The sequence below is a fragment of the Vicugna pacos genome, chromosome 13, assembly GCF_048564905.1.
Source record: "Vicugna pacos chromosome 13, VicPac4, whole genome shotgun sequence".
Taxonomy (NCBI): domain Eukaryota; kingdom Metazoa; phylum Chordata; class Mammalia; order Artiodactyla; family Camelidae; genus Vicugna; species Vicugna pacos.
Window position 1 is genome coordinate 44,916,443 of NC_132999.1, and position 27,785 is coordinate 44,944,227.

At 43.4% G+C, this 27,785-nt stretch overlaps 1 protein-coding gene across 1 annotated transcript; it reads right to left on the minus strand.

The window, feature by feature from the left end:
• Nucleotides 1–27,046, minus strand: HDAC1 (histone deacetylase 1). The gene is made up of 14 exons (XM_006196932.4): nt 26,889–27,046; nt 20,611–20,723; nt 12,054–12,171; nt 7,603–7,677; nt 6,044–6,182; nt 5,442–5,583; nt 4,267–4,359; nt 2,962–3,070; nt 2,740–2,880; nt 2,108–2,216; nt 1,880–2,010; nt 1,452–1,604; nt 866–914; nt 1–582 (listed from the first exon to the last, which is right to left on the minus strand). Exons 1-14 carry the CDS (start codon nt 26,935–26,937, stop codon nt 555–557), a joined length of 1,449 nt encoding a protein of 482 aa, XP_006196994.1. The 5' UTR covers nt 26,938–27,046; the 3' UTR covers nt 1–554.
• Nucleotides 27,047–27,785: the final 739 nt, after the last annotated feature.

The following is a 27,785-nucleotide window of genomic DNA, read 5'->3' on the forward strand; positions in this document are numbered from 1 at the left end:
TCAGGAGAGTATAGAAATGTACCATTTTATTACAAAGATTCTCACAAAAATGAAAATAGTATCTCAAAAAGGAAACTAGACTACCAATCTTCACCTGCAGAATTGGGGGAGGACAGAAGGCCAGTAGGAAGGTATGAGAACAGAACCAATCTAAAAATGGCTGATGTCACCTTAAGGAGCCTGGAAAGAACAGGGGGGTCCCTGGAAACCCAGCCACCCCTTCTAAAATGCTCAATAAGGGCACCTTTTCAAAGCTGAGTACTTGAAGATTTTGTCCTATGGCTGCTTAAGCGTATCCCTTACACGGAGACCTGGCATCCTTTATGGTTCAAAATTAAGAATTGGGGAGGGATGCGTGGCAAGGCAGCTACTAGAAAAGCTCACCTAACACGTGTGCCCTGAGCTCAGGGCCCTGGTTCCTGTCTAGTCCCTGGGGATATTTATATTTAATATATTTTTATATAAATACACAGAGAAATAGAAAATATAAAATCTGAGGGGTTATGGGATAAAGGTGGGGAACTTGGCAAGAAGCCAGAACTAGAGAGGTCTGTTCAGGCCAGCTTGACCTCCTCCTTGACCCTGTGGAGAGAGAGAGCAGAGACTGGCATGAGACAACCCACCCCAGAGGCCTTGAGGCAAAAGTGGGTACGAGGACGACTTTCACAAGACCCGGGCTGCCCAGGTGACTGCTGAGGGCTGGGGCTTCCTAGCTCTGCCTAGAACTGCAGAGAGAGACAGACTGGTCCCTGAAAGAAGCCTTTGTAAACTGGACCAGCTGTCCCTGCTCCTTCCCTCTCAGCATGGTGGGACAAAGGGGCGGGTGCTCCAATGCCAGGGGGATGACAGACAACTCCTTCCTCACCCTTTGGCTTCTTGCTTCTCCTCCTTGGTTTTCTCCTCTTCTGCGACTTCTAGAACATAAGAGTGCAAGGATTTCAAGAGTACAGCCCCTCTGGAAAGGCCCGTGGGCTCTCCACTTACCCTAAAACCCCTTCCCCAACATTAGAGCTCACTGGACATAGAAAAGAGGAAAGCCCATCACAGGTCCTCCCAGACAGCCCTGGAGAGAACAAACAGGTCGGACCAGTTTCTCAGCCTGCTAGAGCCTGAACTCGGTGGGCGGAGGCAGCCCCCTGGGAAACGGGTAAAGCACTGGGAAAAGGGCTTGGGTGGTATGTGAGAGTCATGCTCTGGCCACGGGAAGCCCAGGCGTGTCCCTGGCTCTGCAGCCTGGCAGGGCTCAATCAGCCAGTGAAGATGACGAATTGAGTTTCATTCTTTTGTGGGCCCTGCCACTTCTGGGAACCACTGAAAGGTCGAAGGATCAGAGGAAGAGCCCCACAGGAGCTGGCAGGGCCTGGTCAGCTGCCTCCTCCCAGTGCCCTACATAAATTCCTGCTCCAGGGCCTGGGGCTCAAGACCCAAGTCCTGGTCCAACCCAAACTCACCTTTTTTCTCTTCTGGATCTTTCTCTTTCTCATCTTCTGTTTTGACTCTCTTGGCCTTTTTAAAGTTGGAAGAGTTTTTGCGACCACCTTCTCCCTCCTCATCAGAGTCGGAGAACTCCTCCTCACAGGCAATTCGTTTGTCCGAGGAGCAGACTGGGAGGTAATGTTAATTATGGGTTAGAGAGCAGATTCTTTATCTTAGGGTCTGCCCAGTGCTTTCCTACATGTTCCCCCAAAATACACCAAGGGAAGGACCAAGACAAGGAGGGGGAGGGAACCTGGACTCCCTAAATTATCCCTATAGGCACAGGAACTTGGGTTTCTCAACAGGTGGGTAGCTTGGGGAGTATATGGAGCCAGGAACAGTGCAGGGAAGTCAGAACTGCCTACAGAGTGCACAGGTACAGGCCCCCGGTGCTGGGTATTACTCGAGATGCGCTTGTCAGGGTCTTCTTCATCCTCGTCTCCACTCTCCTCCGGAATGGCATCCTCGGGAATGGCCTGCATTTGGACCCCAGGTGCATGGGGCAGCATTCTCAGGTTCTCAAACAGTCGCTGTCTGTGGCCAATGGTAGACATGTGGGTGACTGGGCTCTGGTCAGCGATCAACCAGAGCCTGGAATGTTCAATTGGGGGGTGGGGTGGGGTATACTCACTTGATCTTTTCCAGATACTCATTAGTATTCTGGTTGGTCATATTGGAAGGACTGATGTGAAGTTTGAAATCTGGTCCAAAGTATTCGAAGTAGTCGTTGTATGGAAGCTCTAATTGGGGCAGGGGGATAAGAGAGTCAAGAGACCTGGCCACCAGGGGACCCCGAGAAAAGCATTTGTAGGTTTATCCCAACTATCAGAGAAGCATGCCTCCAAGATAGGGTGAGACTTGGGTACCTATTGGATTTTAATTTTTCTAAAGCCAGTCTCCAGTGTCCATACCAGTAGTGTGTGTGTGTGTGTGTGTGTCACTGAGGAGGCCAAAGACCCTCGTTTAGAAAAATTTAGGCAATGCTCATTGGGAAAACTCCCTTACTCACTACCACAGTTACCCTACAGAGCACAAACTCCAGAGCTGTAAATAACCACTGACAATTCTGTCCAGACCAGAAGCAAGGGGGAGATGGGACAGGTCAACTGCAGGACTCAGGAAAAACTGACCGCCATGGACTGAAAAATCATAACAGGACAGGCAGGAGAATCAGAGTCAGAAGAGGAGAGGTTGTATAGCCAATGGGAAAGGGGCCGTGAACTTAAGGACCCAAGAGCTCCAGCCTGGCCCTGGAGCTATTACCATTTGGGATCTCTGTGTCCAGGGCCACAGCTGTTTCGTATGTCCAGCACCGTGCAACATTACGAATGGTGTAGCCACCTCCTCCCAGCATCAGCATAGGCAGGTTGAAGCTCTTCACAAATTCCACACACTTGGCGTGCCCTTTGGTGGGAGAAGGAGTGCTGAGTTACAGGAGCACCCAGCAGGACCCTGCCCACCCATCCCTACACTACTCAGTCTCACCTTTGATGGTCAAATTGAAGCAACCTAACCGATCCCCAGACAGGGAGTCCGAGCCACACTGTAAGACGACCGCACTGGGCTGGAACATCTCCATTACTTTGGACATGACCTGAAAGGACGTGACCTGCTCACTACCAGCCTCAAGAAAAGCTATGCAAGGTTCAGGTTGAAAAGTGTCGGTGCAGCACTTTTTTCTGCTCCTTATTACCCACTCCTACCTTTCCACACTCCCTCATGCTGGGTGCTGACATACAGAAAAGGGAGTACCAACTTGGGGTTCTCATTTCCCTACTTTGTTCAGTTCTCCAATTTGAAAGGATCGCCAAGAGCCTTCTAGCTTCAGTAATGCTGAACCTAAAATGGCCTCCTCATCGATTCCTGAATCTTTCCCTTCTATCTCTGCTCCAAGCTCCAGTACCACTTGCTCTAAGAAGTCTTTCTGACCCTTCACTGCATCTGCCCCATGCATTTGGTCCTACAGACTTTGAGCCTTATACTGTGAGGAACTTCACTTTCGTATACATCATTCTCACAACTAGATTCTGAGGACAGAGACCATAACTCAGGCTTCTCTGTTGCCCTTATTACAAGGCACGTAGTAGGCACTGGTGTTTGCTAAATAACTACCTGAACTTATTAGGTTACTACTCTAGTAATGGTTGGTTCCTTGTTGCTTACAGGTGAAGATATTAACTCCCTAGCATGACATTCAAGGTTCCCTTTGAAATACTGACCCCACAAACATTTCCTACCACATCCTTCAACACTCCTCCCCGACATCATACTAGCCTACGTACTACATACTGGCACCTCTGTGCTTCTGCTGGTGCTGTTCCCTCTGCTGAATGCCACCCCTCCCCTCCAGCCCCCACCTCCTCCTTCACACAGGTAACTCCTCATTTTTCAAAGTCCAGCTCAAATGTCACCACCTCTGTGAAATCATCTCTGACTGCCCTTTCCCCAGCCTAGGCAGCAGTTTCTCTCTTGCTTCTCTGTTCATCCCTCAGAAACAGCACTGACCACATACCGCTGGGGATGTGCCTGCCTCCCACAACACAGACTAAGGTCTTCAAGGGCACAGACTGTCTTAGATATTCTTGTATCCAACAGAAGGCATCAATAAATATCTGGATGAATTTTGTTCCCCTAACTGGCCATACAGCATGCAATCCAGGGTTGAAACATATCTCATCTTCCAACCAGCCCCTCCGCGGGGAGAGATCCCTGAGCTGTTCTGGGGGTGCTTTGCTACCCCTCCCTTAGACCAACCCAGTTTATAACCCAGGTGACAGATAAGCCACTTACCGGCTTGAAAATGGCCTCATAGGACTCGTCATCAATCCCATCTCGGAGCGGGTAGTTAACAGCATAATACTTGCCTTTGCCAGCCCCAATATCCTAATCAAGAGGAACATTAAAGTAAAACTGAAAGATGAAGCTAGGGAGAAGTTCAAGGCTGGGGGCTGGAAGGCTAAGGAAAGAGGCAGTGGTTCTAAGAGAGATAAGCTGGGCCCATGAGGTGGGCCAGGGACAAAGCAGGTTAGTACCATTCCCCTCACTGGCAAGTCTGGTTCACGTCTCTGGACACACCACTGAGTCTGCACCCAGACTGAGAACTGCTCATGGGGCCAGAGACTGAATATCCTACCCCGCAACATGAGACCTCTCGCTCTGGCCTGTGGCTGGGGGCTTGGCCACAGAAATAACACCTACCTCATGACAACCCTTTCCCTTCCAGAGAGCTTTACTGCTCACTCCTCTACTCCCCACTCTCCTCTCTAGCGAGGTGTGGAAGGAAAGCAGAAAGGGAAGAATTCTTCAAGACTATAAATGCTCACTTATTCTAATGTTTGCCATAGCAAACAACTGAATTACTGCCACTTTTTCACCCAAGGGCTACTGGCACGGCAAAGTGGCTGGTCTCATTGTATTCATGCTAATACAGGCAGAACAGTTTAATAAATGAGCTTCCAAGGATTCTCATCCTGAGGTCCATGGATGGGCTTCAGTAAGAAGTGTCTATTAACAATTTGATATCAAATGTAAAATTTCATGTACTTTTCTGAGGCGAGAGTACATAGCTATCAGTCAGATGGTCAAAGGGGAAGGTAACCTAAAAATGTTAAGAACCCTTGAGATGGTCCATAAAGGTCTCAATTCCTAGCCCATGGGAGAGAATCTGATGTTTCTAGCCTAAAATTCATGCTGTCTGGGACATCTGAATAGTGTAATGCAACTCAGTTGTGACCAGGAGGGAAGTGACGTGAGTCAGGAGACCCCCATCCCTCCCAACCCTTTATGTACCATCATTCCCTTCCTCCAGAATAAGAGAAGGAAAGAGACCATGGCAGGTGTCCCAGGCTGGGGTGTGGTGGTCTGAATGGCAGTAGAGGCAGAAGGTGGTTTTTGGTGACATGAGATAGGAGAGTTAGAGCTGGCAGCTGAGGGTGAGCTGGTTGGCCCCTGAAGGGAATTCTCACCCGTAGGTCCCCAGTTCCTGGGAAGTACTCTCCATATTTATGAAAGGACACAGTCATGACTCGGTCTGTGGTATAGAAGGCCTCTTCCACGCCATCGCCATGGTGAATATCAATGTCAATATACAGCACCCTCTGATGATACCTAGGATCAGAAGGGGGTCAGGGGGGTCTGGGGGCTCTTTGGGAGTGGGACGCGCCAAGGGCGCCAGGTCCCAGCTTACCGGGCTGGCTGCCTCCCTCAGGTATCTCTAAGCACCAGAGACGTGGAAACTGGCTGAAGGAAGGTGGAAGAGCGGCAGGGTGTCTCCAGAGGCCTGACCAAGCCGACCAAGTCCGATCTTCCTACTCTACAGCCAGGGTCAACTCCAGCCACACAGGGACACTCTGGAGGCAGGATCTGAGCAGCGCCTGCCCCTGATCTTGCCGTGGGCTCAGATCAAATCAAGACCCCGTCAAGGAGAGGATGGCCAGAGACACTCACCGAACACATCCTAGCCAGCACAACGCTAGGAAAAGCAAACTAGGGAGGCAAGCCCAAGGGAGAGGGAAGTGGGAACCTGGCCTAAGGTGCTCCTCCAAGAGACAAGGCCAGGCAGGCATACTTTAGCAGTTCCAGGATGGCCAAGACGATATCATTGACGTAACAGAAACCAGATGCTTCGGACTTCTTTGCATGGTGCAGGCCCCCAGCCCAATTCACAGCGATGTCCGTCTGCTGCTTATTAAGCTTCACGGCACTTGCTGGGCATGGGAAGAAAGAACACAAGCCTGTGACCAAGCCACACTCCCCCTTCCCCCAAAAAGCCAAGGGAACCCAGTTGAGAGGTGGGACCTACCTATTCAACAGCTGTATTCCACAGTTCACAAGCCAGTCCTCTCCCCACACTCTATTCCAACCAGGAATAAACATGATATTGGCTACTCTAAAAAACCCTGTTTTCCAAGCTGAGGGTGATAACTCATCAGTAGGCCTTAAATTCATTTAGTGGGTCATGATTAGTATATATATATATATATTTTTTTTTTAATGAGATAGACTACAATGGAAATAACAGAATTAACAGTAATGGTAACCTTTTGTTACCTTTTTTAGCTCTTTTGTGAAACTGGCTTCGGGGGGGTGGCGCACAGTGTGTGTACACATGTGCATGCACAACCCAGATTGCAAGTGTAAATGTATTTCTTACTGTCGTTCATGGTCAAAAAATTTTGAAGATACCAAAGGTAGCAGAGGCTTAAAGTACAAATAGGTACAAGAAGAAGTGAGAGAAATGCACACTCATATGTACAAGTGCATTCATGGCAGCCTAACTTAAAACAGCAGCAGAAAGAGAGCAACCCGAGGGAATCAATTATATCAACTGAAGTTGGTCCGTAACATGGAATGATTATGGAGCCACAGGAAATCATGCTATAGATTATTACAGTTAGAGAAATTTTAAAGATGTACTAAGCAAAAAATGTAGGTGCAAAACTACATCTATATAAATCACACATTTTTGTAAAATATAGATGTATATATGTTATGTCCAGATACATGCACACAGAAAAAAGAATGGATGTACAAACATCAAAATGGTAATGATGGTTATCTGTGGACAGTGTGATTGTAGGCATTTTTCTTCCTATGCACTTCTTTGTTTTCTGAGATTATATTGTGAGGCAGTAGGAAGTAAGGAGGAAAGAAAACAATGATCATAGAAAAATAAATATTTGTTAAGAAGGAGTAGAGTAATCCTGGAGGTAATCTAGAAATTACTAATGGAAGCGAGAGATATGTGGAGAGTATTTCTGGCCTCTAAAGGTAATTACCATGCTCTTTTGTAAGACACAGATGATGACACTTCCCATTTTTATAGCACTTTGCAGTTCACAAATTGCTTGCAAGTATAGCATCTCAGTAACCCCATGAGGTCTGCAGGGAATTCCTGTACACAGGATGTCTTGGTAGGAGAGGACAGTCAAGGACACCTGTCCTTGTTCAATGTCAGATTGAACCTGGGCCGGGACTGGGCCAGAAGGACATTTTAAAAACCTAAGGTGAAAACCCACAGGACCATTTCACACGGTCACAGCTCAGCCCCACTGGGATAGCGGCCTAACAGACAGACCTCCCAGCACAACCCAGAGCAGCCCTTGAGAAGGGATGTATATTCCTTACCCACAGAGCCACCAGTAGACAGCTGACAGAACTCAAACAGGCCATCAAATACTGGACAGTCCTCACCAACGTTGACTTGAAACACATAAGCAGAAGGTTAGTTTCCACAATTTCCTTTAGGTTTTATTTACATATTTATGAGCTGATGGAAAAAACACAGAATCTGGATTCAGAAGACCTGGCTTCTCGTCTAGGCTCTTCTATGTAATGGCCGTGTGACCGCGTCACGTAACTTTCCTGAGCCTTGGCTTGGTATCTATAACAAGCAATAATGACACCCACCTCACCCAACTGTTGAGAAGATTGACAGAAATCCTACATGGGGAAGCATTTAGCAAGTAAGTACTTGGAAAATGTTGGCTCATTCCTGAGGGAGAAAAATTTAGCCTCTTACTCCACCCTGGGTTCGTTCCTGGACCTCACTGCAGCTGACCAGCAAGGAACAGAAACCCATGCTATCACCAACTGAATGCGTAACAGTGTGCCAGACGCTGTGCTAAGTGCTTTAAATACCTGATGACACTTATCCTCACACAACTTCTGAAGTAGGATGTGGTCCTATTTTACAAATGGGGAAACAAGCTCACAGAGGAGATCTGCCAGTAAGTGACAGAGGTGGTATTCAAGCATTTGGTCTGTCTAAAAGCCTGTGAAAATATATGCTGGCCTTTTCCCCCGTAATTTCATATAGACAATCTCACATGATTCTCCTAACAACCCATAAAAGCTGGACAAGACAAATATCAGCCCCACTGTGCAGAGGAACAAACAGATGTGGAGAAGTTAAGCGACTTGCCCAAGGTTATAGAACCAGGCAGTGGCAGAACCAGAGTCCAGGTGTCTTGACTCCCACAGTCCAGTGCTTTTTCTACTACACCAAGTGACAACTGGAGTAAGGTTATTTCAGGCCTAAAGGGGTAAAAGTACAAACTAACACGTAATGAGGAAACACATGCAAACAAAAATGCAAATGAAATGAAAAAGACAGGAAGGGAAGCACACCTGAAGGTTGCAGACTCAGAGCTAGAGAGGAACCTTATGGCTCCAAGTCTCCTCTCACAGAAAAGGAAAACTGCTGAGACATCAATGATACACAGAAGTTAGAGGCAGGGGTTGGGCTAGATCCTTGTTCTCTTGCCCCAGCCTTCCCACTGCACCCACTATTATCCACAGGGTTTCCCAAAGCAGAACATGGAGGAGGAGCTCTAGGATGAGGCAGGCAGGACAGCCCAGCTTGGACTGTAGTAGCCTCTTGAGACACAGCTGAAGCTCAAGATTGGCAGTAACCACAAGAGTTACCAACTCTGGCACTGGCACTGTCCTAAACTTGGAGGATGCCCTGATCTGGTGCCCTGCCAAGAAAAGTGCTCCGAGGAAGTGTGGCGTGCACGAAGTGGTGAGCAGTGGGCAGCTCTCTCCCCCACTTAACAGGTAAACACTGGGAGGCTGTGTCAATAAGAACTTTGCTCCCTAAGGCTAAGTTATTTATTTATCCACTGGCAATCGATTTCCCCCTCTGGCTACTTCCTCCTTCGGTGAGTTTGGCCTGCCTGGGTTTCCAAAGCTTTGCTTATACTCCTGTTTGGGATGTGGGGCCCCCATGAGACTAAATCAGTATTTTAGAAATGGGGAAAAAAGTATTTTCCTTCAGGCCTTAAACCAACATGTAGCTCAAATGGCCAGCCCATTATTCCCAGCCCAATGGAGCTGTGTGATTACAGATGGAAGAAGGGTAAAATGGGAGAGCAGACCTTCACGTGGGCTAATCTGTGAAGCAAGGGAAGACTTTAATATGAGTTTTCCCTCTTCCCACTATAAATACTTTTCTCATTCTTAGGCTGGCTTTGGACTGAACGGGAGCAATACTGGGTGAGAGATGGTGAAGCAGACATAGGTGGAGAAGGCAGTATAAAGCCTATTGCAGAAAGAGATGCATGGGATTAAACACTGACTTCAGGATGGTGCTTAAGCCTTGGGGGTGGTGGTAATTTGGGGGAGGTGGGAGTAGAAGAGAAAGGGCATGTGATCTAGGAGATGCGCCCGGGGGGCTTCAACTGTACTGGTAATGTTTTCTTTCTTAGGGTGATTGTGGGGACATGGATGTTCATTATATTATTTTTACACTTTTTTTGCTATGTCTGAAATATTTTATATGCAGCATATTTTAAAATACTCCAGAATTAAGAGACTAGATTTCCATTCTCCATTCTACCACTATCTTGTATGACCCTGGGAAAGTCCATTCACCTCCCTGGGTCTCAGTTTATATATCTATAAAATGGACAAGAATGCCCCTAAATTTTACTACCGCAAGTCCCTTTTATCATGTTTCTATCATGGGCCTCATGTTCTGATAGACTATCTGTCAAAAAAAACGGCATTTATTCATGTTCCCATTTTCAATTCTTAAATACTAGGTTAGAACTTCTCATTAAGATTCTCAAAGTGACCACAAAGCATTTAAATTATATGCTAGCCAGGAGCAAGGAAACCTTATTTATTTGCTCTTATTACAGGTATAACTTCCTAGGTCAGGTGTTGGTAAATACTGAAAAAGAGTTCAGTTTTTATAACGCTATTATTATTTCTGTAGACAACTCTGATTATAAAGCACTGCCCTAAGTGACACCTCTCTAGAACCTTCTTTTTTTTTTAATTTATTATTTTTTGGGGGGGAAGGAATTAGGTTTATTTACTTTTAGAGGAGGTACTGGGGATTGAACCCAGGATCTCCTGCATGCTAAGCTAAGCATATGCTCTACCTCTTGAGCTATACCCTCCCCTCTAGAACTTCCTGAATCAAGTCAGTAAGGTGCCTTGAAGTCCTCAGAAAGCCTCGTTCTTCCTACCGCCACCTTCAATGAGAGAAAATCTCAGACCTAATTTTCTCATGCACAACTTGAGAAAGCTGGTTTCAAGAAAACTGGAGCAGACTGGGAGCCAGAGCCAAACCTGTGCCCTCCCAAGGGCCTAATATGTTGTCTGCCTTGACAGATTTGAAAATAGCTAAGGAGAGCAAAAGCTACCACTTACTGATAGTCGGTACTTTAAATACATTATCTTACTTATCCCCCAACTTCCATTATGAAATAGGCACTACTGCCTTCCTTTTTTTTTTTATTTTTTGGGGGGGAGTGGTCATTAGGTCTACTTATTTATTATTTGCGTTTTTTTTTTTAATGGAGGTTCTGGGGATTGAACCCAGGACCTCATGCATGCTAAGTATGAGCTCTACTATATCAGCTATACCCCCCCACCTTGTCTCCTTTTTAAAGGGAAAACAAGGCTCTGAGAGGCTAGGGGATTACTAAAGAACACACAGCTAAGTGGCAGAGCTAAAGGATTCAAATCAAGATATCAAAGTTCATTCTCTTGCTTCAATACCAAGTTGCTTCTCTAATGAGAGCCCTCTCTGCTGATAGTGGACCCTGATTGCTGGCCTAAATAAGTTATGGAAACCCCTAAAGCCATCTAGTGCAAAGGAATAAAACTGCCTCACCTTGGAAGGAAACAGGACCCTGCCAATTCAGACCGTAAATACTTCACTTAGACGGGGCAGCAGCTCCTGGAGTTGTGGGTGGCAAAAAAGCTTAATGCTTCAGAAAAGGTCTCTGTGGTTCTGTAATCATTACCACTGCACAATTGTTGTAACAAATAACCTTGGAAATCAGACTACCTTGTGGCCAGTAGCAACAAAAACGTGCCACAGATTTCCTGATAGCTCAAAATAAGCTATAATAAACTAATCAAAACTTCTTCTGGACAATGCTGTTACATTGTTTGATTATGAGATCTTAGGTGCTAAGAAATATTTTATAAAATAACACAAGGGAGAAATCAGATATGACAGTTTCTTGCCAAATTTTAACATATTTTTCCCTCACAGCTAAAATAATCCTGGTAATTCCTACAAACAGAGTGTGGCTTCTGAGATGGGACCTGTTCTGAGTTTCAAGTCCCAGGAAACACGGGTAGAATCACCTCAACTCAAAGGTTACATCATAGAGAGTCTATTCTAAAGTGGTGCTAAATTCTCAATTAATATGCACAAAGTAAGAGTAGTTACAGTTGCATGGAATGACATCCAGTTCATTTTACAAAAGAAAAATCTTAGGGGAAGTGACTTGCCCAGTCAGTTAAAGAGTCAGAGCTGGGACCTATATCTCCTGTCTCCCCCTCCACGTCAGTGCTTTCTCCATTACAACAATTACAGTTTGGGGGTATAGTGTTGTGAACCAAACTGGACAAAGTTCAATCTCTATTCCTTACAATCAGGAAATAAGGAAAACCAGACTCGAGAAAAAAGAAGCACTTCGGCACCCTTATTACAAAGCAGGGAAAATCAGGTGTCAGCTGAATAGGGGACACAAGGGAAGGCAGGGTGAGCCTCTCTAACTGAAGGGCGATCCAACTGGGGGCTTGAGAGTAGGGAGGAAACAGAATGGACTTACATCTCTGCATCTGCTTGCTGTATTCAGACATGTTATCTGGGCGGATGGAGCGCAAGAATTTAATGTAGTCATCACTGTGGTACTTGGTCATCTCCTCAGCATTGGCTTTGTGGGGGCGCTAGAGGGCAGAGGGGAGAAAGAGCATGTTATTCTTGACCACTGCCAGTCTTCACTCAGCACTGAGCACTGAGCTACACGGAATAAAAAAAATTACTGATCAGATTCAGGTCTCAAGAAACTCACAACCTAGGTAAGCAAATAAGATTATCAAGAGATATTCAGTATCTCAAGACCTAGACTGCAACTCAAGCTCATTGCTTAGGCAAGTCTGCTTTTTTTGTTGTTTTTCATTTTAAAAAATTGTTTTTAAGTTTTTAATTGTAGTGGTAGCAAGTCTATCTCTTGAGCCTCAGTTTCATTGACTAAACAGGGATAATGACATCTACCACACAGGGAAGTTGTGAGAATTGGGTGAGACTGTTACATCTCTTTGTAAGCTGTAAAGCACTTTACAAATTATTACTTCTTTTTAGTATTAAATATAATATATAATTATGGGCCAAATGGCTCTTTAGAGTTCAAAAAGGAGTGATTAGTAATAGCTGAAACAGATGGGAAACCCTGTATAAATCATCATCACACCAACAATTCTGCTCACATCCTCCCCATTAAAACTTCCTTGACATAGTAACTTCCTGATTATCACAACATTCTGATTTACCCGCCCCTTCTTTTTAAAAAGTTCTCTTCTCTTCCTCTCATCCCTTAAAGGTGGGTCTCCTTCAAAGATAACCCTCTTCTTTTCTAATTACCAGTACTTTCGTAGTTTATAAAGCATTTTCAATACACTAACATTAATTGTGTTTACTCTGTACCAGCCACTGTTTCAGGCACTTTATATGCTATCTCATATGATCCTCACAACAATCTTTTAAAGCTCATACTATGATTATCTTTACTTTACAATAAGGAAACTACAGTAGAGAGGGGTTAAATGTAATTTACTCAAGGTTACACAGCTAGTAAGCTGGACTAGGAACCCAGAGGTCTGGCTCCAGGTACTATTTAACTCTCTTTTAATCCTCACTTAATATAATGAGGAATATTAAGACTGAAAGACAGATACTGCTTTATTAAAAACACCCATAGTGAAAGAAGCATGATCTGGCTCCAAATACTAAGTTGTTTGTACTATACTAAGCCCTGACCCTCTTGGCAATGTCGTCAAAGCCTTGCTTTGACTATCTCGTCTACATAGGTGACTGCCCAGACTCTCACTCCATCTTTATCTCTGTTCTGAGCTCCAGATTCACAGTTCAAACAACTTTCCAACCAGCCCCACTCACGAACCCTAGAGGCACTTCAAATTCAACTGGACATGACTTGTTGAGAGCCTAGAGGCATTCAAATTTAACTTAACTTCATCTACTCCTGCTGAAAACCGAAGTGTCATCTTTAACTCTGTCCTCTCCTGACTTCCATTTCAATCCACTGCCAATCCCTTTCATTATATCTCCGTCATCTCAATTGCATCCACCACCTTATTTCTCCTATGTGCTTCTTTCCCAGGTTTCCTATTCTCACCACCACCCACTCAGTTGCTCAAGACAGACATCAAATCTGTCCAATTCCATCCCCGGGCCACCACATTCTAGCTTGGATCATGGCAACAATCTCCTAACTGGTATTCCACTCTCAACCGTAACAACTGTGAATCTGTTCTCAATCCTACAGCCAGAGTAATCTGTCTAAAATTCAAACTGAATCATGTCACTCCCCTCTAAAAACCTGTCAGCAGCTTCATTACTCACAAGATCAAGCTTAAACTCTTTAACCTGGCTTGAAAAATCAAAATAGTAGGGTCCCTGCTCACTTCTCTAGAATCCCTCTAAATATTTTATGCTGTAGCCCAAATTTAAAGCCCTTATAAGAGTCAGGAAGTTTAGCTAACTTGGTACTTAAAACAAATAAAAAACTAGTGAGCACAGGGCAAGCCTTTACACAGCTCTAGCTGACTGCTGCCATGAAGGAATCTGGGCCCAACTGCCAGATCTACTCTGAGGCCAGGAGCAGGCCTGTCTTCATTCTAGAAAATAGCACAGACTCCTGGCACTTAGCAGATGCTCAATAAATATCTGTTGTCCTAATAAATTAACTCTCATTTGGATTATTTTTTGGCCTCCTAATTGGTTCCATTTATATCCAGCCTTATCCTCTTCCAAACTATCTTCCATAATGGTGTCACAAAAATCTTTAAAAAGTCAATGTCCTCCTCTAAAACATTCAATGGCACAAGAAAAGATTCTAAATTCTAACATGGTAATCAAGAAACTTTGCAAGGTTCCATTTCCAATCTAACTCTTCCCTACCCGCTTTTGTAAATATTATACTCTAGACAAACAACCCTTCCTCAACAAGACCTAGAGAGCTTCCCACCTCAGTGTCTGTGATCACGCCTTCCTACCATTTGAAATTCATCCCTATCCCAAGAGTCTGAAGGACAAAACCCATCTCAAAAACCACCTCTTTTACAAAGTAAAAGCAAATCTCACCCTAAGAACCCATCTTCATCCCAGGCCACAAAGTTCCAAGAAACATGACCTCACAATCAAAAAAACACATGAGGAAACAAAAGCACCAGGAATGAGAGCCCACAGAAGCAACCAACAGCAGAATCAGATCTGCAGGGGCCTTAGATATATGTTTAAATAAAAAAGAACTTCATTGCATTTCCATACACTAGCAAATAATTTTAAAATAAATGAGATGTAATTTATGGTAGCATTAAAAAAATGAAGTACTTGGAAAAAAATCTAATAAAAGATGTACATCACCTTTATAGAGAAAGTTATAAAACTTTGTATTAATAGCCCAAATCTCAACTGCCCATCTACAATAGCATGGATAAGTTGTGGAATAATCTGCAATTAAATACTATACAGCAATTAATATAAACAAGCTACAGCTACACACACAAAATGTATACTGTATAATTTCACTTATATCAAGTTCAGCAAAATTAAATTATTTAGGTGTGGATAATTAGGTATTTAAATTATGATGAAGAGCAAGGAAGCAATTAACAGAAAAGTCAGGATTCTAGTTACCTCTGGGGAAAGAAGCTGGAATTAGGAAGGGACACATGTAGGTTTCTGAGGTACTGGCAATGTCCTACTTCTTGAAATAGTTGGTGTTTACACGTACATTTACTTTATATCAATTTTATATCAATGTGTTAAATTGCACATTTGTTTTATGCACTTTTCTGTACATGTGTTATATTTCACAGTAAAGAAGCTAAAGTAAACCTTTATATGAGACATTTAAAAAGACCTAAATAAATGGCGATATACCATGTTCATGGATTCAAAGAGTTAATATTCTCAAAATATCAATTCTCCCTAAGCTAATGAATAGAGTCAATGAAATTTCAACCAATATCCCAGTAGATTTATTTGTAGCACTTGATGAGTTAACTCTAAAATTTATACAGAAGTACAAAGAGCAAATAGCAAGTCACTTTTTCTTTTTTTTTTAAGAATAACAAGGTGGGAGGACTTGTGCTACTAGATATGAAGACTTAATAAAAAGCTATTATAATTAACCCACTGTGGTACTGGCATATGGGGCAATAAACAGACCAAGTCAACAGAACATAGAGCCGAGAACCAGACTCATACATAGTACCCGGCATAAAGTAGGTGCTTAATAAGTATTTGTGCAATTAATTAATAAATATGGACATTTCATATATAAAAGTGGTGGCACTTAGATTAGGAGGGAAACAATAGACTTTTCAATAAATCAGGTAGGACTATATGGGGGAAAAATTTCAGTGGATTCCCTACTTCAAACCTTATTTAAAAAATCAATTCTAGATATAGTAAATACCTGTGTGTGAAAAGCAAACCTATAAAGATTTTAAAACATTAACATAGAAGAATACTTTATGGGTTGGGAAGGATTTCTTAAGACATAAAAAGCACTTATAAAAGAAACAATAAATATGGCTATATTAAAATTATCTCTGTTCATTAAAGATACATTAGATTGAAAAACAAAACCAGAGTAGAAAATATTTATAGCAATATACTAACAATGAAGTATATATACCAAAATATATAAAGAACTGTTATGAATTGGTAAGAAAAAGAAAGGCAAACAACTCAAGAGGAAAATGGGCAAAAGAAATGAAGACATTTCACAGTAGAGGACATACAAATGGCTAATAAACATATAAAGAGATACCCAGTTTCACTGGTCACTAGCAAAATGCAAATCAAGACCACAATTACATATCGTTTTTTTCATCCATTTGATTGACAAAATTTAAAGTCTAATTCCAAATGTAGGAGAGGATGTGAATCAGGGTATCTCTTACACATTGACAGTTTATTCAACCACACTGAAAAACACTTGGCATTTAATATTCATATACCCTACTGTCCAGCAATTCCACTCCTAGAGAAATAGCCCCAAGAAAATTTTACATGTATGCACTAAGAGACATGTACAAGAATATTCATAGTCCTAATATTTAAAGCTTAGATACAAATTAAGATCATAGGTCAATGGATAAATTGCAGTATACTAACATGATAAAATATTATTCAGCAGAGAAAAATGAAATAATTCAGGTGGATGGATTTTACAAATACAATAGTGAGATAAAAGCAAGTCCCAGAAGACTATACATAGCATGAGACCTTTCTCAAAAAGTCAAAAACAAGTAAATGAATACTATACATTGTTTAGGCACATGCACACATGATAAACATAGGAGAATAATATGATAAGCAAGAGAATGACAAACATGAAATTTAGAACACTGGGATGTAGGAATATAGATGTTCATTGCACTATTAAAATATTTAAGTAAAAAAGTGAATGAATAAATAAAAAAATTTTTAAAAAGAAGGCCAAGCATGAACCTTCTTTTGATGCTTATAAGCCAAAGATAATGAGTAACCCAATCCTGTGTATCTGAGGTCCTATTAAAACAAAAAGAAAACAAAAACCAGACAATCAAAAAGAAAAATATATAGAAGGCTTGAACAGGAACTTCAATGGGGAAATCTGTAAAAAGATCCTCAACCTCACTAGTAACCAGGGAAATACAAATTAAAGTAGTAAGATACCATTTCGTGTATATCTAAACTGGCCAAAAAAATGTAAACATGACAAAATCAAGTGTTGGCAAGGACTTGGAGCAACTGCAATTCTACACTGGTGGCAACTGGAAACCATTCTGGCATTGCCTAATAAGGGTGACTGTGCATACATCCTGACCCAGCAACTCTACTCCTAGTACATCCCTTAGTGAAACTCTACAGCATATGTGCACCAAGGAACATGTTCAAGAATGTTCACAGCAGCAGTGTTTGTAATAGCTCAAAATTAGAAACAAATCAAATGCCCACCAATAATAAAATAGACAACTTGTAGTATATTCTTTCCATGAAATACAGTGAAAATAAATACAGCTACATGTATCAACATGAATGACTCTCAGGAACATGTTGAGCAAAACAGGAAAGTCACATAATAAATACTGTATGGCTCTATTTACATAACATTCAAACATGTAAAACTGAAAAATGTAATTTTTAAGAATATATACTGATAAACTTATAAAAAAAAACAAGGAAATAATAAACCCCCAAGTTCAGGGCAGAGATTAACTCTGGGGAAGAAGAAAGGATCAGGGAAGGACATACAGGGGCTTTAGCAGCCATGAACATATTCCTTTTCTTAAACTAGGTAGTATTAATTATAATGTGATTCTTTATACCCTACATATATTTTATAAAAATTCTACTCAATATTTTATAAAGACATAAAAAAAAAACAGAGGCAATGAATAAGAAGCCTGCAAATATACAAAATTAGCATCCAAGGCAAGGAAGAGAACAGGATTCTTAACTACGTAAATAGGAAGGTGCCTGGATGAAAAGTGAGGAATTAGGTTCTGGGAGGGACTAATTAAATGTGTAGAGACGGAATTGGAGGAGGAGGTGAGGAGGAAGCATGGAGGATGACATCGCGTAAAAAAGACTCCAACGTGCCTCCTTCAGGTAAAGGAACAGAATACAGCGACTTCTATGAGAAGTCTAGGGAACTTCTTTCAGGACTGACTCTCAAAAGCCATCACTTTCAGGACAGACAGTAAAATAAATGGATGTTTGTGCTTTGGGAAAGGGATGCTAGGATTATAGCCCAGAGAAGAGGGAGGACAAAGGGATGAATGCAGAGAAACACTGTTGGGGGAAGAGGACTAAAGATTTAAACTTAATAAAGAGGTAAAACCAGAGAAGGAAAAAGATCACGTGAAAGAGAACAACGTCTAGAGATTTCAGAAAGAGATTATACTGGGGTTTTGCTCCAGAAGTTTACAACAAGAATACCACACAAATGAAGTAACCACCAATAAAGTATTATTATCTCCTATGACAGCCACTGTTGGTTGTTTCCCAAAAAGCCATTCTCTCCTTTCTTGTTAACAGATTTCAATTTGGTGCATGTTAAGGTACCCAGCCCCAAGGGTCAAATGTGATTAGTCTAAGCCAATTGCTGGTGAATGGTCTAAGAATGGCAAATGACCCAATGAGATTTAAGGGGAAATCTGTTAGGAAGCTTGTAAAGGAACGGTTTTGCCTCTTTAATTAAAAAAAAATACAGTGTAGGGTGAGGGCAGTGGAAAGTGATCCAAATTAGGGTTGTTATAAGGATTACATGAAATAACAAGTAGCCTTGGCTTTTTCCCTAACAACCTACAATAAATGTTAGTTCATTTTTCCTCCCACTTAAAGGTAGGACCCATTTTTAAATATTAATATCACTCATAGAGGTTAATATAGTCCCTGCGGTATGACAAGAACTCAAAAAAATATGTTGAATAAAAGAAAAAAGAAACAGTGCTTGAGGTAACTTTGAAAATGAGTAAGATATGACTGGGCAGAGTAAATAATCCTCCCAATCACGATGGGGTGGAAAGAGGCAGAATCTGATCTGACTGCCTTGGAGGGGGAGTGGCAGGAAAGGAGGCAAGCCCAGGTCAGATCAGCCTGCTGCAGACGCACAAGCTACAGGCAGCTCCTTGAGGCCCTGGTGCGTACTATTCCATATTCAGACATCTCTTTATCTAAATGCTAGCCTGCTCCCTAGAGTCCCTGAGAACCTCTGCTAACTTTCATGTTTTTCATTCCCAGATGCCCTTCACACCTAAAAATGCTCTCTGGTCCCAAGACCCGTCTGCTCCTCTGTCTACCTCCCTTCCTCGCTTCCCCAGCTGCCTCCAGTGGCTCGGGACATGACATGACCATCTGGGACAGAAAACTCATCTTTCAGTCTCTAGAATTGTGAGGAAGGATACTGTTGTTGTGAGGTTACCTAAGCTGTCAGTACGGACTTTAACAACAGACTCTTACATGCTAATCATAAGGCAACACAGGCCACCAGCCCCTCTTTTAATTTTCTCATTTGGACCCTTGGAACAGCCTCCTAACTGACCTCCCTGCTTCTAAAATGCATGCCTATCCCACTCTCTCATTTAAAATACTTCATTTGTTCTTCACAGACTCCAAACAAGGTTCAAACTGGGAACCTCCAGACCAAATATGGTCTACAGATATACTCATGTATTTTTGTTTGTACAAACAAACTTGGGCCAACATTTTAAACCTGGGAGATTTTATATAATAATCTAGAGTGCTGGCTCCTCTTTAAAAACTGGTAGGTGAGGCAAAAATCATCAGTTAGAGCTGAGTCAAGAGCTTAGACAGTCTATATTCTCAAGTATTAGAGACTTGGCACCTAGTTCAACAAGGTCTCAATCACTCTTTTTTTTTTTTTGGTATTGGATTTTTTTGACTCTGGCCCAGCAGAGTAGCTAAGTATAATATATCCAATCACTGCTGACCTTTCCACCTCCAGCTCGATTTGCTTACACCTGTGAACTTTACACACAGCAATACCTACACCCTGAATTACTTACATTTTCCCCAAACACACTGTATTTTTCTTAGCTCTCTGCCTTTTTGTATACATTCTTCTCTTGGCCTGGTCTGCCAGTCCCCTCCTGAAATCCAGGCTAAATTCTATTCAATCTTTAAAGCACTGCTCAGATATCACCTCTAGAAAACATTCCAAGGCTCCCTCCTTCACTCCTCATTATCTCTGCATCTTACACATTTTTTAATTGTTGCACTTACACACTGTTGTACAATTTATCTGTGTACATGTCGGTCTCCAGCACTAGAGTAAGCTCCTTAAAAATGAGGATCTCTGGCGGGAGGATATAGGTCAGTGGTAGAGTGCATGCTAAGCATGCACGAGGTCCTGGGTTCAATTCCCATTACTTCCATTAACAAATAAATAAAACCTAATTACCTCCCCCCTCTCCCCCTCCAAAAAAACCACAGAGGATCTCTATCATTTACAGTATCTGCCACAGAACAGCCAGCCAACACATGTGATAAATGAGTAGTTGAAAAAATAAGATAATGAATGACATATGGGGAACCAGAGCTAACGAGGGGTGAAGCTCCCAGTAACTCACATAGATTTCCATTTTTCGGTAGAGACCATAATTAAGCAGCAAATTGTGAGTCATGCGGATTCGGTGAGGCTTCATTGGGTGGCCTTGTCCATAATAGTAATTTCCAACATCCCCTGAAGAAAAAAGAGTGATGGTTTCAGTGACACAGTTAGACACACACTCCCAGGAGAACCCACCAATTTTTACAACAAACTTCCGGGCAAACTCTCTGGTTCATTCTAGGCTCCAAGATTCTCACCCACCTCAAGGAAGGGTAACTCCAAAAGAAAACAAAAATAGCAGGGGACTCCAGTGAGGTCAGCACTTAAGGATGTCAGTCTAGCCTAGTTTCTTCCCCTGAAACTCACAGGCACTAGTGTGAGGGGGCCATTCCAAAGCTACTGGGGAACAGCAGCCAGTGAATTCACTCCCACAACAGAAAAGTAACCATCAATACTGAGAATTATTGTAAGTCGCAGTTCACCTCTTTGTGTTTTTCCACCTAGGCAATTTCTTTTTACTTTTAATTTATACACAATTTAAAAAGCTTCATTATGTGGTTCCCAATTCCACTGTAGATTAGAAGTAGCAGTTTAAATAAAAGAGAAAGAAAAGTCATAAAAAGTAGATACAATTTTTTCTTTTGGTGGGGGGAGGTAATTGGATTTATTTGTTTGTTTTGGGGGGAGGTACTGGGTACTGAACCCAGGGCCTCGTGCATTCTAGACATGCACTCAGCATGCACTCTAACGCTTGAGCTATAGCCTCCCCCCCTACAATTTGTTGAAGTACAGAGTGTTCCATTTAATGGGCCATAAGCATGCAATGCACAGTTCAGTAACTCCTAGGTTCAGTCTCTGTATTATAATTGATACAATAATAAATTTATAGCAGGATAATCTCAAATCATCATTAAATGATTAATTTATGTTTGATATACTTCTGTTAAAAGTAGAAGATATAAAAAGTACACTTTTGAACTGTTATCCAAACTGGTTATATATATATATATATAAACACATAAGGAGTGAAGTGAACCCCTAGCTGTCTGGAAACTTGATTGTACAGAATTCTTTTTCTATGGGTTTCAAATAGACAAACTGTAGCTAAAACTATTGGTTGCCTCTCTGGCATCCATCCCACCCTTCTCCCATTATGTAGTAGCCATCCTCTTAGTGGGACTGACACATCTCTTGCTCCAGAGAAAGGCTTTTCTTGGCCTAAGCTAACACAGTTCACCTCTTGCACATTGTGACACTTTACGGTGTCAAAACACATTCACATTCATTTTCTTACTGGATTCTCACAATACCCGGTAAGATAGTTAGGACCGGGAGTATTCTCATTTCATAGATAAAAAAAACTAAACTCATCATCTCTTGCTTCATCTATAGTAAGAGCCTTCTAATTGGTCCCTCTGCCTTCAATTCAAACTATCTGCCACACTATCACAAGTTATTTTCCTAACACACAGCTTTGATAGATAGCATCACTCCCCTGCTCAGAAATCCTTTATGGTCCCCCATACCTACAGGATAAAAAATAAAGAACAACTTCAGTAGCCTGGCATTCAAGGACTTTCTTAATCTACTTTTCCAGCTTCCTACCACCACCCTACCCTACCACACACACTCTGCTCTAGACCTGAATAGGCAAACTATGGCCCTTGGGCCAAATACAACTAGCTGCCTGTTTTCTGGATACATGATGTTACTGGAACACAACCATGCCCATTAGTTTATATATTGTCTATGGCTGCCTTCAGATCATAATGGCAGAGTTGGGTAATTAAACAGTTACCAGAGACCCACCCATATGGCACACAAAGCCTAAAATATTTACTATCTGCCCCTTTACAGAAAGTTTGCCAATCTCTGCTGTAAATACACTAGATTATTATCAGCTTCCTGAACATGGCATTCACCTCCACACCAAAGTATCCTGTGCCTTTGACCTGGAATGTCCTTTCTTCTCTGATGATCTTCATACTACAAAACCCAGCTCAAGCTCCAAACATATTTATGATCAGAACAAATGGTCTCTTCCTCTGCATGCAGTTTTGTATATAGCATTTAATCTTGTTTTGTATCTGAATTATTTACATATATATTTTATAAGTCTAGTGCTCCTCAAAGGCAACGAAGAATATGCCCTATACATCACATAGGCTCAATAAAGATTCAAGGAATTGAACTGAGACTCAGAGAAGTTAAGTGCCTGCTCAAGATCACACAGCTAATGAGTGATCTGGGAGTCAACCCTTCTAGTTCCAAATCCAGTATGCTAAAAGCTACTTGGGATTTCCCAGGTACCTGTATCAGTTTGTACTTAATCTGGAGGGCTCTATGAGTCTACTTGGTAGAAAGTTCCCAGAACAGTATTTCAAAATCACATGAACTACACACCCAAAGATCTCTCCTTGGAAGTCCATCAGGATGAGGCAGATCTTTCAGCACCAGTGAAAAAAAGGTCCCAACCTCTTATGTACTGTGATTTGGTAATTCCAGAAACAGGGTTCATTCCAGGGAGCAATGCACTGTGGGGAATGCCACCAGTAGCATCCATGCCATACTCCAATTCTCTCTGGCATAGACATGGCCTAGGATAATCCGAAACTTCTGAACAGCCGGATATTTAGGGTCTCATCCTCTTCTCTCTCTTTTTAAATAAATCTTATTTTTTGAAAGAATTCTAGATATACAGAAGAATTGCAAAGTACAGAGTTCTTAGATACTCCACATCCAGTTTCCTCTATTATTAACATTTTACATTAGTAGAATAACTAAAAGTCCATACCTTATTCAGATTTCCTTAGTTTTTACCAAATGTCCTTTCATCCTCTTCTCTTAATCTTAGTGAAGCCTCCAAGGGCAGGAACTGTGCTCTCAGCCAGAGTCACAAGCCAGAGCACTGCATGCAGTGGCATTCAATAGGGACCCTTGTCCCATACAGACACAGACTTTAAGATGCAGTAGCAGGGAAGGTAGGCAGAAAAGTTTGTTCCCAGGGCTCTTCAGACAACCTTATCAACATTGGGATGGGGAGAACAGGTTCTCAAGGCATTTGCTGAGACATTCAGATGCAGACCAAATTTCTGGGCAGTCAGAAGTCACATGGTCATTACTATGTTATATAACTGAATTCCTGGGCAAGGGCCTTGATCCCTAGCAACTCCCTTGCCTATGAACCCTGAATCCAACCAAGGTTGAGACCCGGGAAACTGAGATAACTTATCTAGAAGGCTAAGGTGGCAGCTGAGGTTTGGGCCTAAAGACACCATCCTTTCCTTAACAGTTTTTAATCAGGTTGCTGAGAGATTTTAAAAGAAATAATCCTTTTAGATACTTTTGGCCCTCCCTATCCACTATGCAGAAGCCTGGATAAGAACAGGTTCCTAAAAAGGTGGGGGGGGGGTCCTGTACTATGCCATTTTATATAAGGAACTTGAACATCCTTTGCAGGGGTCCTAGAACCAATCCCACCCCACACACCCCCGCAGCTCCCCTCTAACCCTGCCCTGTGGATACTGAGGGACCACTGTACTACTTTTAAACTTTTAAAGAGCTTATCTCACTATTCTGATAGTTTTTCAGTTTCATAGGGGAGTGGCCTGAACCTTGGAAAGGTAACATGACTTGCCCAATACTTCAAAGCTTCTGAGTGGCAGAGCCAAATCTAAGTCCCAAACTAGTGACCTCACTGCAAAATTCACAAGTAGTTTCTCAAAAAGTAAGAAATGTCCCTTCTCTAAAGACTGAAGTCTTTCTACTTTTTCTCTTTTTGAACTGAGTGTGGAGATCACAAAACTGTGCAAACTAATACGGCTACAAAGTCACAGACTTCAGCCTCAAATGGGCCCTTACCACTGCCCAGCAACTCTTCCCAATTTATTTTCTGGCTCCTTCTTTCATAACAGCTATTTAATAGCTGTCTCTCTTCAAGATTCCTGCATTACTAACTGCCCTCCCCCTACTCACAGGAAAAGGAATATTCTCTTACCTCATCTTGAAAACCCCCTCCACTTTCTCCCCATCTTCTCCCCTTCAAACTTATCTACCTTTGAACTTGTTCTTGCCACTCACCCTCTCGTTCCAATGGAACTTCCTGTTGGAAGGCTAGTGTACCTCCCTATGCTCTGGTTTCCATCTCACCTGGTCTCCTCAGGAACCCTCATAATTACTAGCCCTTCTCTCCAATGTCTTCACCCTCTCTCTCTGGCTATTTTCCATAAGAATTTGCAAATACTCAGCTCTCAGCCACTACATCTCTTTATCAAACAATCCTCTCTCTGCTCCAACAAGCTTCCTTTAAAAAGAGTCCAACCTGATGTCTTCTCTTCACTCATCCATTCATTCTTCAAGCTACTGCAATTTATCTTCAGTTCCAAACCCTGTACAGGAAACAGTTCTTGCCAAGATTTGGCCACTACCTCCTTATTTTGGCTTCTATTACCCAACACTTTCTGGTTCACTTATGTCTCTGGTCATTCTATCTGTATCTTTATCCAATTAATCAGCAAGTATTTATTCAGAACTTATTATGAGTTAGGCACTGTCTTGGGGACCAAGCATACAAAGGCAGACAAGACATGATCCCCTTCCCTAAGGAGCTTATTATCTGTGAGAAGTAAGAACAAATGGGCAATTCCAATACACAGTGACAAGTGCTATGACAAGGGAGTACTGACCATAAAGAACACTAGGTTTTTTCTCATCCACTTCCTTAGAATTTCACCCTGGATCCTCACCTCTTTCCATCCTATACAACTTCCTGTATAGGATGCGGAGGTGATCGCATCCTCTTCCATAACTAAAATTACCACCTATATGTATGCATGCTGGCAGCTACTAAAAATGTCTGTCTTCTCATTTGTCTTCTAAATTGCAGACCTGAATCACCAATTGCCTACTGGACACCTCTAGTTGGATATCCCCCAGACATCTCAACAAGTATTTCTTTAAAAAATGAAACCCTAAGTTATCAACTGACATGGCCTTCTCCAAACACTCAGCATCAAACTGCCCAAACGAGAAACCTTGTCTTCTTCCTCACTCTTCCATTCATGAATTTAATCTCTGTCCCAGATGATAGTTCTAAGGTATAAATCTGATGATGTCACTAACCTGCATACAACTTCAATGATTCACAGGGCTCTCAGAATAAAGTCCAACTTCCTTAGGGTAGTGTGCCCCACCCTTCATGATCTGGTCCGCATTTACTTCTCCAGTCTCATCACTTGCAACTTTTCCCTCACCCCTGCTCCCTACTTTCTAACACTGTACCCTCAAATCTATGCCTCCATCACACTGTACATTTTAAAGGTGCTGTCCTCTCTCTCACCTTTCAGCTTTCTGTTATCTTTGCCCTTCCGAGGCCTGGCTAATAACTCCTGTTCTTCAGGTCCTAACTGAGATGGCACCTCCTTCCCTGACACCTCAGGCTGGGCGGGTGCTTCTCTGTGCTCCCAGAACCCTCTGAGAGCTGTCCTTCCTCTCAGCCTCATAGTGGAGAGCAGTCTCTCCAGACTGAGAGGAAGATGGCAGTGCCTTGATTGTCGCACAGCCCCAGCCCCTAAACACTACCTAGAACAGCTGCTCAACAGATTTCTGTTCAATGAAAAAGTCTTTTAACAGGTTGTATCCTTCTTTTCTCAACCCCAGAGGTCCCATTTCCCAGCAGCAACTGCAGGCACCGCTGGGAGACAGGGGGAGGGGAATTGGTGACCACTAGGTGGTGAACCCTGCAGGCCTCTCATCGGAACAGATGAGGAAGGAAAGGGACGTGAGAGATCTTCAGATTCTCAGCAGGAACATGTCATCCTGCAACCTTCTCGATCAAGTTCTACCTCCCCTCTTGGACTCAGCCTCCCCTCTAGGAGGCCCCCTCAAACTCCACAGCCGACTTCTCCAGAATTCCCCACCAAGGTGACCTCAGGCTTCCCCGGGCCACCCTCTCGGCCTCGGCCTCGGCCTCGGCCTCCTTCCTCAGCTCCGACCTCCTTCCCCTTAGCCTCCTCTCTCAGCCTCGACCTCCTTCCCCCCAGCCTCCTCCCTCAAGCTCCACCTCCTTTCCTCTTAGCCTCCTCCCCCAGCCCCGACCTCTTTTCGGCCTCCGCCCTCAGCCTCGACCTCCTTCTCTCAGCCTCTACCTCCTTCTCGCAGCCTCGTCCTCCTGCCAGCCTCCTCCCTCAGCCTCTCCCCAATGTCTCAGCCTCCCCCCTCAGATCTCCCAGGCTCCCACTCCTGGATCCGGCCCGGCCCCGGCCCCGCCCCCGCCTCCGGCGCGAGGACGGTGCTCACCATCGTAGTAGTAACAGACTTTCCTCCTGGTGCCCTGAGTCTGCGCCATTTTGCTCGCCTCCTATCCCTCCCGTCAGTCGGTCCGTCTACCCTCCCGCCAGCGGCTCTGCTCAGCGTCGGACCCAGCGGGGAGGGGGCGGGCCTCCAGCGGGCTCCGCCCGTCCCCGCCCGGGCTCACCTATAGCCGCGCAGCCCGGGCACCGCTCCAGCCAATCAGCGGCGCCGGGACGGCCCGGAACTCGGCGGGGGGCAAGGGCAGCCCGGCGAGGCGGCCCAGGGCCCCCTGGGCCTGTACCATGGTCCGCGACAGGGGGGTGGGGCTGCCCCGGGACCGTACCATTCGTCCCGGGGGAAGAAAGCCGGGCTGCAAACTTTGCCGTCCCATCCGGCGTTGGGAGCGTGCTTGAAGATCAGAGGCCAACTTTGTCATTTGACAGAGAACCAGCTGAGGCCTACGGGGAGAAAGTGACTTGCGCAAGGTCACTTAGTTAAGGAAACGGCTGGACCTGGAGTAGAACGCGGGTTTGAACGAGGAGAAATAAGCCGACAAAGGACAGGAAACTACTGTAAGCCAAGGGCTATATAATAGCTTTACCGGTGTTATCGATGTTATCTCAGTGATCCCCGTTATTCCTCACAATGGCTTTGGAGGGGGGCTTTCCCCCGCAGTTTTACAGATAAAGATAATGAAGCTCAGAACTTTGTGGCTTCCTCAGAGTCACACATTCAGTTACAAATTTCATTACACACAATTTTCAGTCATAGATTTTGAATGCCTACTTGTGCACCAGAGGCACATAACAAAGTGGTGGAACCCAGCCCTTCTTACTCCAAAGCCTACTTGATGCAGTCATCTAGGAGGACTAAGGGGATTGTCCTTCCCCTGTGCACTGTGGG

Excerpts from the sequence above, each read along its gene's own strand:
- HDAC1 (XM_006196932.4), bottom strand. The coding sequence starts at position 26,937 with ATGGCGCAGACTCAGGGCACCAGGAGGAAAGTCTGTTACTACTACGAT. Across the intron at positions 1,605-1,879 it reads CCCTGACAAGCGCATCTCGA|TCTGCTCCTCGGACAAACGA; the intron begins GTAATACCCAGC and ends ATTACCTCCCAG. Across the intron at positions 583-865 it reads GAGAAGCAAGAAGCCAAAGG|GGTCAAGGAGGAGGTCAAGC; the intron begins GTGAGGAAGGAG and ends CTCTCTCCACAG.